At 52.6% G+C, this 12,613-nt stretch overlaps 2 protein-coding genes across 3 annotated transcripts in view; one reads left to right on the forward strand and one right to left on the reverse strand.

Annotated features, from left to right (window-relative positions):
- Nucleotides 1–110: 110 nt before the first annotated feature.
- Nucleotides 111–12,613, forward strand: part of SYCE2 (synaptonemal complex central element protein 2) — a 13,592-nt gene continuing 1,089 nt past the window's right edge. The window contains exons 1-4 of one of the 2 annotated variants that reach the window (XM_077765671.1): nt 111–184; nt 455–570; nt 10,743–10,953; nt 12,048–12,236. In XM_077765671.1, coding sequence (XP_077621797.1) covers nt 170–184; nt 455–570; nt 10,743–10,953; nt 12,048–12,236 — 531 coding nt within the window. In that variant the 5' untranslated portion in view covers nt 111–169. Of the gene's footprint in view, nt 185–436; nt 571–10,742; nt 10,954–12,047; nt 12,237–12,613 lie in introns of both variants that reach the window. The other variant, XM_077765662.1, reaches the window with a different exon arrangement.
- Nucleotides 12,200–12,613, reverse strand: part of GCDH (glutaryl-CoA dehydrogenase) — a 6,938-nt gene continuing 6,524 nt past the window's right edge. The window contains exon 14 of the transcript XR_013335529.1: nt 12,200–12,288. The gene's annotated coding sequence lies outside the window, so the exon portion shown is untranslated. The remainder of the gene's footprint in view (nt 12,289–12,613) is intronic.

The raw sequence follows: 12,613 nt of genomic DNA on the forward strand, positions 1-12,613 counted from the left end.
GCCGATTAACTGCCGACTCCGCCGCGCTGCGCGCGCAAGTTCCCAGAAAGAGGAGGAACCTGAACCGCGTGATACAGCACGTGCGCGGGGGGGCGGGGCGGCGGGCGAGCCGTGGGGCGGGGCCGGCGCGTGCGCAGAGACCGTGAAAGAGAAGGCGGGAAAAGACAGGATGGAGCGACAGGGAGTACGCTGCGTTTGTTGCCTTCGCGGGGGGGGCGGGCGGACAGACTGGGGAACGGCCGAGATCTCGGGCTTCCCTGGCGGACCCGAACCCGGCTGCTCGTCTCGTACCATCGAGGCCACGCCTCGCCCGACCGGGCCCCGATTTCTTAACTGACTGACGGACGGGCCGGGTGACTGACACGCTGACAGCCCGGGGGCCCGAAGCATGGCGCGTGACAGGAGNTTCTCGCCTTCCCTCCCCTGGCCTCTCAAGCACTGGCTGTGCTCACAGGTGGACACGCCCGTCGTAGAGTGCAAGGACCAGGAGCCACCGCAGCTGGGCGACAGCAAGGAGCGGCCGCAGGACGACGAGGGCCGCGAGGAGGAAGCCGGCTGGGGGCCAGCCAGGTGAGGAAGCCGCCAGCGCGACGGGGTCCACACAGACCCCCGGGCCCTCCTCGTTCACCCAGTTCTTTCGCCAGACGCTGCCAGTGTCCGCCGCGGGCGCCTTTGCTCCGCCGACCGGTCACGCCCCTGCCGCGTGCTGGACACGGTGCAGACCGTGACCTCGGGAATATGTAGCAGTCATGGGGGTGCTGACGCTGGGGGCGGGAGGAGCCAGGGAGAGAGTGCCGGTTTAGATCAGAGAATCAGGGAGGTCTTCGTGGAGGAGGAGACCAGTGAGCCATGAGGGTGGGCGGCGCTGTGGGGGAGGGGCGCAGCAGGGAGCTAGGAAGAGGGACAGCCAGGGAGTGGGGCTTTGGGTGCTAGTTACCCACGAAAAGGTTTGAAACGGGGAGGCTTGAGGAGACTGCGGCAGGGCAGACTGTTGTTAATAAAGTTTTATTGGAACATGGCTGCGCTTGCCTGTGGCTGCTTCTGCCGAGGCAGGTTTTTGCAACGGAGACCACAGGGCCCACAAAGCTGAAAAGATCTACTACCTGGACTTTTGTAGACGTTTGAGGTACAAGGTTCCCTCGCTCGCTTCAGCAGCGCACTCACTGAAGTAAAAGGCTCCCTCTGGCCGCCCAATGTGGGGAATAGGTTGGTGAGGGCGGGACGGAATCTGGGAGACCCGTGAGGAGGTGGTGGGATCGGAATCATCTCGGTGCCAGGGGTGGTTCCAGCTTGGCCTGTGGGGGTGTGTGTCTGCGAGATGATGAGAAGTCAGATTCGGAGTGTATTTAAGGTTGAGAGACAGAGCATGAGAGGGGGAGGGGCAGAGAGAGAGGGAGACACAGAATCCGAAGCAGACTCCAGGCTCTGAGCTGTCAGCACAGAGCCGGAAACAGGGCTCGAACCCATGAACCGTGAGATCATGACCTGAGCCCAAGTCGGATGCTTAACCTACTGAGCCACCCAAGCGCCCCATAAGAGTATATTTAATTCTGTAAGAAACTGCCAAGCTGTCTTCCAGAGTGAGGCCGTGCCATTTTATATCCCATCATCAGTGAAAGAGAGTTCCTGTTGCTCTCCATCCTCTCCAGCGCTTGGTATTGTCAGGATTTTGGATTTGCAGCATTTTAGTAAGTGTGAAGTAGCATCTCCTTGCGTTGATTCAGTTTCCTGAAGAGATAGGAAGTTAAACATCTTTTCCTTTGCATATTTGTCATCCATATATGCCTTTTTTGGTGAGGTGTCCAGATCTTCTGCTCATTCTTTAATCTGGTTGTTTATTTCCTTATTGGTTTTTTGTTTGTTTGTTTTGAGAGAGAGAGAGTGCAAACAGGGGAAAGGCAGAGAGAGAGAATCACAAGCAGGCCACACGCTCAGTGTGAGCTCAGTGCAGGGCTCGATTTCATGATCGTGAGATCATGTCCTGAACCTAAATCAAGAGTTGGACACTCAGCCAGCTGAGCCACCCAGGCGCCCTTGTTTCCTTACTGTTTTTAAGAGTTCTTTGTGTATTTTAGACCAGTCCTTTATCAGGCATGTGTTACACAAAGATTTCCTCCTAGTTTGTGGCTTTTCATTCTGTTAACTGTGTCTTTTGCAGAGCACGTTTTTCATTTTAATGAAGTCCAACTTACCAATTTTTTCTGTTGATATATTATCTAAGAAGGTCCTCTAGATTCTTTCCTTTGATATCTTCCAGGAGTTTTTTTTTTTTTAATGTTTTATTTATTTCTGAGAGAGAGAGAGACAGTGTGAGCAGGGGAGGGTCAGAGACAGAGGGAGACACAGAATCCAAATCAGGCTCCAGGTTCTGAGCTGTCAGCACAGAGCCCGACGAACTGTGAGATCATGACCTGAGCCGAAGTCGGTCGTTCAGTTGACTGAGCCCCCCAGGCGCCCCAATATCTTCCAGGAGTTTTATAGTCTTGTGTCTGACATTTAGGTCTGTGATCTCGTTTTTGTGAAAGTGTGAGGGCTGTGTCTGGTTGTTTGTCCCCCACGGCTGTCCAGTTATTTCAACAGCATTTGTTATAAAGACTCTGTTCTCTGTTGAATTTTCTTTGCTCCTGTGTCGAAGATCGGTTGNAATTTCTGGGCTCTCTACTCTGTTCCGTTGCTCTGTTGTCTATTTGTTCACCAATCCCACACCGTCTGGCTCACTGCAGCTTTACAGTACGTCCTGAGGCCAAGTAGTATCAGTCCTCCGACTTCGTTCTTCTACCTCAATGTTGTATCACCTATTCTAGGTCTGTTGCGAGACTGACTTTCTAAAAGAGAGATCAGTAATAATCATAGTAATAATAACGGGATTTCGATGGGTGGCAAGTGCTGTGAAGAAACAAAGCAGAGTAAGGAGCAACTGGAGTGACAGGAAGTTTAGAATAGTCAGAGAAGTTCCTAAGGAGGTCTCATGGGAGGGAACAGCCAGGAGGCCTTGGGGACCGACCCGCATCTGCTGGGCCGAGTGGGAGGAAGCTCGGTGTGCTCACAAAACGGTGGTGCGGCCAGCGCGTCAGGCAGGCATTGTGATCAGCAGCAGGGCACCCCGAGTCCACCGGGCAGATGTGTTCATAGCCCCCCAGTGCTCCCATGTGACCGAGAGGCAGAGACAGAACAAGTGACTGAGGAGAGCTTGGGGTGCTGGGAAAACGTTTCCCTGGGGGCAGCCAGCCCTGAATGGGGAGCCAGAGACGCCGCCCTTGAAGAAGCAATCCTGAATCCAAAGGTACGACAGGGTGGATGGCGGGTGGGGGTGGGAGGAGGAGGTGAGAACCTGTGCCGTTCAGGGGGCTGAAGGCAGCCTGGTGTGGCGGGGGTGTGGGTGCGGGGGCAGCGCAGGAGCGGCGCCGGCCAGCTTGGCAGGGGCCTGCTCACAGGGCGTTTTGTCGCCTATGGACTTATTCTGAGGACTTTTTTGGCAATACCTTTATTGAGATATAACTTACATACTTTACAATTCATGAACTTAAAATGCACAATTCAGTTGTTTTTAGTATATTCACAGAGCTGTGCAGCCGTCACCACAGTCAACTATAACCTTTTCGTCACCCCACAGAGAAACCTTGTCCCCCTTAGCCATCGTCCCCTAGTCTCTGCATCTTCCCCGGCCCCTGGTAACCGCTACTTTCGGTCTCTGAATTTGCTTCCCCTGGACATTTCGTCTAAACGGAATCATACGCTTATGTGGTCCTTTGGGAGTGGCTTCTATCACTGAGCAGAGTCTTCAGGCTTTTTCCGTGTATCAGAACTCCGTTTCTCTGTGTGGCTGAATAATACTCTATGTTACGGATCCCCCACATTTTATGTATCCCCTCACTGGCTGATGGACACTTGAGTTGTTTCTGCTTGTGGGTAAGGCTGCCGTGAAAGTCCATGTACATTTTGGTGTGGGTGTGTGTATTTTCATTTCTCTTGGGCAGGCACCTAGGAGGGGAGTTGACGTTTCAGAGACGTGCCACGGCCGCGTTCTGGTTCCCGTATTACAAAGGCACTGGCTTCGCCTTGGAGAATGGGTGGGAGGGGACGCGGGGGGACGTGGGGAGGCCTCCTGTGGCGGTAGCGTCTAGCAGGGCAGGTGGAGAGAACGCGAGGGGGTGACAGGGCCGTTCAGTGAGGCGTGCGGAAGGGGAAGCCCCGAGGATGCCTCCCGGCCAGTGCGCCGCAAAACAATGAAAATGCCCGCGCATCTGGCATTGTGACTGGTACCAGGACCCCCTGCTGTGGTGCGCTGCAGTCAGCGCCTCCCAGCGCCAAGCGCGGGTCCTACACATCTCTTCCCAGCACGGCACTTAGTGATTTTGTGTTGGTGGCTTGAAATTGGCTATAGTGGGAGTCTGTGCCATGGAAATTGGCAAGCAGTACAAATCAGACCTTTTTTCTCCCCCCCCAGAGAGCCGCTTGCTAAATGTTTACTAGCGCACCGCTCTGGACTGGTTTCCAGCAGGCAGTGGTTTCGGTGGCAGAGGCAAGAACACGGGTTCCATTTTGCCCTTATTGAGCTTGAGGTGACCGGGGACGTGTACGCGAATGCATCCAGAGTACAGCTGGACTTGCTGACCTGGCACCCAGGGTGGGACGAGGGACTGCAGGTGGCACTGTGGGAGTCACTGTTTCAGGGGCAGCTGCAGGGTGAGTGAGCTCACCTGGGGCCGGGCTCGGGACAGGACCCTGAGGACTCGGGGTATAAAGTCAGCTTCTCCCCACCTCCCAGATTCCTCAGTTGTAGAGCCGGCTCCTAGGTGGGGTGGTTTCTAGGCGTGCACTATCAGTTGAGGACCAGAAAAAAAGAAGGAAATGACTGAAGTCATTTGATAACAATCTTCCTGCAAAGAGCATGTTTAGACTTGGATCTAAGTGGCAAAGAGACACAGGCAATAGCATATCAGAGACTTCAAGAAGGTCCATGAGAGCTTTGGGCCGAAAAGACAGATGGATTAGAACCAGTGCAAGGGCCAATTAATAGATCCAGCAGCAGACACTCAGTGACATGACTGAAATGTGAGCACATTTCGAGAGAGAAAAGCAGAGTGTGAGGAGCGGCTCCATAGCTTTGAGTCAAACCTTCCCCCTTCCTGGCTGGACTTCAGCAAAACCTCATTTTGCCCGAGCAGCGGAGATTCTGTTGTGCTCCTCCTTGAATGTTTGATTAGCTTGCCTCCCCTCCTGGGCCTGCCGCCCGCGGTGGTCAGAAGTGGCTGGCGGATTGTTTACTTGTATATCTGTTAGAGGCCACGGAGGGGGGGCCCCGCCAGCGGGCGGCTCTGGCTCACACGCCTGCCAATCACAGCTTTACCTGGAGCGAACAGATGGTGTCTTCACTCAGACCCATTTCCTCACCGTTCCCAGCCCCCCTGCCAGCTCGGGCTCTGCTCGGGAACTGTGTCCTAATCCTCGCAACCGAATTCGGGACTCCTTAGGACAGATCATAATGGATGAGTGTGGTAAAGAGTTCACAGCTTNCCTGCCCTGCTTCCATTCCCTGGCCTGCATCCAGGGTTGGGCAGCAGAAGCAGGCCTGGGAACGGGGGAAGCCAGCGAAGGGGGCACTGTGCGTTTTGTTTATTAAAGTTAATTGGTGAGCGCAGGCCCAGGGAAGCCTGTGATTCATTAGCATCCTGATTAATATGCAGCTGCTGAGTATTAAGAAAAATGAAATGGGAAGAAAGAAATCCCCAAAGGAGAGGTTGGAAAGAATCAGGAAGCTCTCTGCAGACATCTGATGCAGGCCTTTGTCCCACCACAAAATTTGAACGAGATGAATTCAAGTGATTTTTCACCGTTTGCATCACTGCCACGAAGACCGCTCCAGCCCCGTCCCTCGAGCCTGAGAAAGGAGTGACCGTGAACTGTCAGCAGCTTGTGAGCAATTACATAAAAAGAAGCACCTGTTTTTACCATTGATTTTAATTTCAGGATCCTTATGGTGTCAGACAAGGCGACTATGGGCACAAGGAAGTTTGTGAGCAGGAATGTTACACCTGGCTCTGGAAGTTCCTTCCTCTAAGCATCCGGTGACTATCTGAGCTGCCTTGGGGTGTGCAGAACGCAGTCCCCACCCTGAGCGTGCACGGCGTGCTGGAAGGAAGGGATGTGTATAAACCATGGCAGTGTCGTGATCAGTGAGTGGGGGTACTGTGGGAGTGCTGTGGCAGGAACTCCGAATGGTGAGGTTGTGGAAGGTTCCAAATTGCTCAGAGTGGAAGGTGGAAAGGGAAGGTAGCAGCTAGGGCCCGGGAAGGCCCTGTGTGCCGTGCTCGGGAGTGTCCTTGGGCCTGTGGCAGGTGGGGGCTCTCCTAGGCTGTCAGGCGGGAGCTGGGCATAGACTGCAGTTCAGAAGGTCCCTAGGGACCAGGTGAGAAATGATAGGTGAGTTGCAAATGATTAGATCGAGAGGAAATGAGAGATTTGGGAGAGGTTGAGGAGGTAGAAGGGAGGATTTTCTCACCGGATGTGGAGGAACAGAGAGAAGCTGGACTCTAGGCTCACTGCTAAGTTCCTGGCATGGGAACGAGGTGGCTTTCGGTGTCACAGGAGGATGTTCATATTGACGTGCGAATTCGGAGCAGTGTGAGATGCCTCTGGGACAGCCAAGTAGATGAGGTCTGGAGGCAGTCAGATATGTTGTTGGGAGCTCAGGAGACAGGCGTGGACAGAGAAAAGCTTGGAAGCTTTGGAACACGGATGGTAATGAAAGCACTTGCTGGCCATTCATTTATTCCATGCCCCTTTACCACTGCTGTCATGAAGTGTCGGTATTGCAGACATGAAGATGAGTGACGCATGGCCCAGTCCTCCCAGAGACCACGGGGGGAGGCTAAGGGGCAGTCGGTGACACGGTAGTTGTTGTGTGCACATAACTCACCCAGGGAAGACTTTCTAGAAGAGGCAGGATATAGGTAGGGAGAGGGACTGCCAGGATATCCCAGCTACAAGGGTGCCTTTGGGGAATGACAGGTTGTGCATTGTGAGGCGGTGGCTTAGCAGGAAAGGCCAGCAGGTTGGAGGCTGGGGGGTCCTGGCTTCAGAGCAAAGATGTGAACAATGGTACAAAGGGAAGAGAGCAGGGCCAGCAGCAGAGCCTGAGGACGCCACGTGATGGCAATGGCAAGGAAGGGTGGGCAGGAGCACCAGCTGCAGCCGGAAGCTCAAGGGAATTATGGTCTGAGGTATCTGCCAGGTGCCACCGGGGACCTTGGCAGAAGACTCTTCATTTGAGAACTGGGGCAGGAACAGTGGGCTGAGAGGTGAGAAAATGTGTTCAGCAAGTGTCAACAGCTCTTTCTAGAAGAGCTACATGGCTGTGAAGGGGAGGAAAGAGGAAGGTGGCTGGCCAAGCGGTACCTGGTGTTTGTGGGGAGGGGTGTGGGTCTGTGTGTTGTTTTAACACAAAACTGGCGATGACATGCCTTGGAAAGGGCCGGCCGGAAATAGAGATCAAAGGTACAAGAAGAGGGCAAGGTACAAAGGGGACTGGGATCAGGAGCCCGGCAGAGGCACAGAGCCCTTCCCTGCCTGCCACGCTGGGAGTTTGGAAAGAGGAAGGGTAGTTGTGGATCCATTTATGGGGGGCAGTGGAGGGAGTTATTGGCCTGCGCTGTTTCTGCATCTGCTCAGCGTGAGGGAGGCATGTGTGGGGTCAGGGTCAGGAGGATGATGAAAGTTTGGACCGGCTGAGAGGAATGCGAGGGAGGTGACCAGAGCACGACAGGATGCCCAGTGACCCTGGGGACTCCCAGAGGCTAGAGAGCAGGACACTGCAGTGACCCTGTTCACGGGATCATTATTTCCTCCAGTGTCCTTCAAGTTCCTGAGTTTGAGAAAAAATACAGCACTTGGTTCTGGAGAGCCAGGGCGGGGTTTTGGTGTGGGTGTGACTCAGCGTTGGAGCGAAGAGCACCTGAGGCCCTCAGCTGGAGACTGAAGTAATAGAGCTGAACAGGAGGGCAGTCGGTGCTTGACGCCTCAGGGAGATCGAACGCCAGGTTTTCTTGAACTAGTGTCCCCAACTTAATTATCATCATGCGGCGCATGCTTGTCTTTTTAAGAGCCATCCACTTTGCGTTTTTCACATGTGTCCAAATGTTACAAAAGTCTGAATGCTAAAATAGCAGTGTGGGGGCACCGGGCTGGCACAGTCTCAGGGTCGGGAGTTTGAGCCCCAGGTTGGGTGTAGAGATTACTTAAGAATAAAATCTTAAGGGGCTCCTGGGTGGCTTAGTCGGTTAAGCGTCTGACTTTCGCTTAGGTCATGATCTCGCGGTTCGTGGGTTCGAGCCCCGCGTCGGGCTCTGTGCTGACTGCCAGCTCAGAGCCTGGAGCCTGTTTCAGTCTGTGACTCCCTCTCTCTCTGACCCTCCCCTGCTCACGCTGTCTTTCTCTCTCTCTCCTAGAAATAAATAAAAATCTTTAAAAAAAAAAAAGGAATAAAATCTTAAGGGGCGCCTGGGTGGCTCAGTCAGTTAAGCATCTAACTTCAACACAGGACATGATCTCATGGTTTGTGAGCTCGAGTCCTGCTTCTCTCTCTCTCTCTCTCTCTGCCCCTCACTCACCTGAGTCCTTTCTCTCACCCCTCCCAAAAATTAATAATAAATTAAAAAAAATAAAATCTTAAAAAATAAGAAAAACAAAAAAAAAATGTTAGTGTCCAAGGTCTGGATGAATCTCCTTTTGACTCACTTCCCTGTGGGAAAGGAGTAATCACAAGCCAAAGGGGGTCATAAACTCTTTTAATAAACCTTTGTCCTGCAGTAAAATGACTTTTTATGAGAATGCTCAGGAAGGCTTTAGTTGCTTTGTTGTTTTCTAGTTGACATAAATCTTTGCTCTAGATTATCTGCCTCAGGGACACACTTTCCCATCTTGATAAATGCACTGGCCACACGTGTCTTGCCTTGGAGGCTGGTGAACTTGTATGTTCTGTATAAAGCCGGAGGAGGGAGGAAGAGATCAGATGGAAGGTGTCCTTCATTCATTTGACAAACAATGGAAGATTTACTGCGTGGGAGTATTGGGAATTTGGTGATAAATAGGACACAACCCTCTGGGGGGAAAAGGGATGTGAGCTGTGACCAACACATGCAGTGACAGAGACAGGGACAGGGTCCTGGACAGCTTCTCAAAGGAGCACTGGCCTGGGCCAGGCCTCACAGGTCAAGTCAGAGAGCAACACAAGGCCAAAGAAGCAAGAAATGCTTTCGGAAGGAATACTCGAGGGCCCGGACACAGCCCAAGTCGGGCCTGAGCACCTTCATGCAGGTGAGAGCTCTGACACCCAGGCTCTTGTCCTCGGGTTTTACTGTGCTTGTACCCTGAGCCAAAGGGAAGAGCTTAGGCAGTCAGGAAACCACCAAGAAAAAATAGTTTTATGGGGAAAGCATCCAAAAATCAAGACGGAATTTTCTAAGGAATGCCTGGCTTGTGGTCTTGGCTGACTTTATGGTGGCCTGTCAACTGGTGTGTTTAGGAACTGCTCTCTTGGCCCCTCTGAGTCTCAGCCATTAAGACCTGGGAGGACCTCAGAGGCGAAGAAACTGAGGACCCGAGGGGCAGCAGGACACAGGCTGGGAGTCAGGCCAGCCGGGTCCCACACCCAGCTCTGCCGCACACTGGCCAGTAACCTTGAGAAAGGGACAACCACACAGCCTGGGTCCTTAGCTGTGACGTAGGCAAAGACGACGAGTGGACCAAGCCCAGAGCATGGCCAAGAAGTCGCAGCAACAGGCGTTCAGCTTAGCACACTGCCTGACACATGGAAGGTGCCTACAGATCACATAAAGCAGAGATAAAGGACAAAAAGAAATGGAGCCCAGAAACAATGATGCAAGCCCCCCAATCCTGTTTAAAGAATAGAGAGATTCAGGGCACCTGGGTGGCTCAGTCAGTTAAGCATCCAACTTCAGCTCGGGTCAAGATCTCACCACTCATGAGTTTGAGCCCCACGTCGGGCTCTGTGCTGACAGCTCGGAGCCTGGACCCTGCTTCGGATTCTGTGTCTCCCTCTCTCTCTGCCCCTCCCCTGCCCGTACTCTGTCTCTCAAAAAGAAATAAACCTTAAAAAAAATTAAAAACCCTTACAGGTTTTGACAAAGCAATCTATATGCAGAATCCTTTTTTAATTTTTTTAATGTTTATTTTGAGAGAGAGCACACACAAGAGCAGGGGAGGGGCAGGGAGAGAGGAGGGAGAATCTTAAGCAGGCTGCACAGTGTCAGCTCAGAGCCCAACATGGGGCTTGATCTCACGAACCATGAGATCATGACCTAAGCCGAAATCAAGAGTCAGACGCTCAACTGACTGAGCCCCCCAGGCACCCAATATGTGCAAAATCCTTCTAGATTTTTACAGTCTCTGCCCCGATCTATAGTTGTTTATATACTATAAATAGTATAACCGATGCTCATTTCAAAGCAGCAAGTTGGTGTAATAGAATGACTGTGGGTGTTGGAATCAGGCAAATCCCCCTGTTCTGGAACCTTAGGTGGATTCTGTTTGCACCTGTTGGTCTGTTTCTTCAGTTCTAAAACGGGGATACTGCTCCTGCCCCTGAGGGCGGGGTGTGACTGAAATCAACCAGCATCGCCCGCCAGAGACACACAGCCCTGGTTCCTCTCCCCCCACACAGCTAATTCAGACCAGAGCTCTCAGGAGAGTTTGGTGTTGACCTCAGTTTCCTGTCCTTTCAGAAGTCAGGTCTCTAGCCCCTCTGTCGCCACCTCCAGTGCCAACCGCCAGCTGATGATACTAGAAGGGAAGGCAGGACCCTACTTTTCCTCTCTGGACTCGAGCATCGACATCCTGAAGAAGAGGGCCCAGGAGCTGATTGAAAACATCAACGAGAGCAGGCAGAAGGACCATGCACTCATGACCAACTTCAGGGACAGCCTCAAGATCAAGGTGACAGTTTCTCCCCCACACTGCATAGCCCCGGTCTGCAGGGGGAGGGCATCCTATGAAAGGGGAGGGAAGGAGCTGCTGCTGAGTGTTAAATCCGCGGCACGATGCTAGGCAACCTGCAGAGAGTGCCACGTGAAGGAACCAGGATGACGACGAAGGTCCATCTGCGCCCACGGCCCAGCCCTCTTATTTCATGCCAGTGCTAATGGCCATGGGACTAGGGGCTGAGGCAGAGCCTTCATTGTCCCCCCGTTTGTCCCCCAGAAGTTGAATGGTGTGTGGGGGCCCTGACTGGCTCAGTCAGTACAGCCTGCAACTCTTGATCTTGGGGTTATAAGTTCAAGCCCCACATGGGGTGTAGACATTACTTAAAATTCTGGGGCACCTGAGTGGCCCGCTTGGTTATAAGTGTCTGACTTTGGCTGGGGTCATGATCTCATTGTTCGTGGGTTCGAGCCTCTGACAGCACAGAGCGGATCCTGTCTCACTCCCTCTCCACCCCTCCTGCATGCATGTTCTCTCTCTCTCTCAAAAATAAACATTAAAAAAATTTCTATGATCCCATTACTCAGAGACTACTTTGTCATGTTTTCTTCCAGTCTCTGTTATGTATTTCCTTCCTCAGCTGGTTGAGCCTGTTCAGTATATATATATACATACATATATGTGGGTGACTCCGTCAGTTGAGCATCTGACTCTTGATTTCAGCGCATGATCTCACTGTTCGTGCGATCGAGCCCTGCATCAGCTCAACAGCACAGAGCCTGCTTGGGATTCTCTCTCTCTCTCTCTCTCTCTCTCTCTCTCTCTCGCTGTCTCTCCCNGTTTGTCTCTCTCTCTCTCTCTCTCTCTCTCTCTCTCTCTCGCTCTCTCTCTCTCTCTCGCTGCCTCTCCCCTGCTTGTGCTTTCTCTCTCTCTCTCAAAATAAACATTTAAAAACTTTCAAAATATAAGCAATTTCACCTCCAGTCACTGGAATTTTTTTTTTTTTACCATTTTTATAAGATAAATTGCAGAAATCTTAGCGAGCCATTTAAAACAAATGTGATGTCCTTTGTTTGACTTTTCTAAGAACATGCCTTATTCTTTAAAAGGTTTCAGACCTGACAGAGAAGCTAGAAGAGAGGATGTATCAGATTTACAACCACCACAACAAGATCATTCAGGAAAAGCTCCAAGAGTTCACCCAGAAGATGGCGAAGATCATCCATTTGGAGACAGAGCTCAAGCACGTGTGCCACACCGTGGAGACGGTGTACAAGGACCTGTGCATCCAGCCTGAGGTGTGACTCGACTCCTGCCCGGGGCCCCGCCAAGGAAGCAGGCTTGTGGAGGCTGGGATGAAAGCAAACGTCAACACAAACCGAGGCCGCTGGCACCGTGCCCGGCCCTGAACCCCACACGGGCCACTGTCACTGCAAAATCCTTCAGATGCTCTTGCCACGTCCCTGGTGGCCCTGGGCGCCCCCTGAGGTGGTGTGTCTGAGCTGAGAAGCTGGACCACTGTTACTTCCCCCCACTCTGGTCAGCTGTGTGGTGACAGAAAGGACAAAAGCCTCTCTGTCTACAGCCCTGAGCCCTGGTCAGCGCGTAACCAGGGTTATTACAGCAGAGCCCAAGACTCAGACACAGGCCAGACCACCTGGGGGGGGGGGGGGGA

This window comes from Crocuta crocuta, unplaced genomic scaffold, assembly GCF_008692635.1.
Source record: "Crocuta crocuta isolate KB4526 unplaced genomic scaffold, BGI_CrCroc_1.0 scaffold693, whole genome shotgun sequence".
NCBI classification, from domain to species: Eukaryota; Metazoa; Chordata; class Mammalia; order Carnivora; family Hyaenidae; genus Crocuta; species Crocuta crocuta.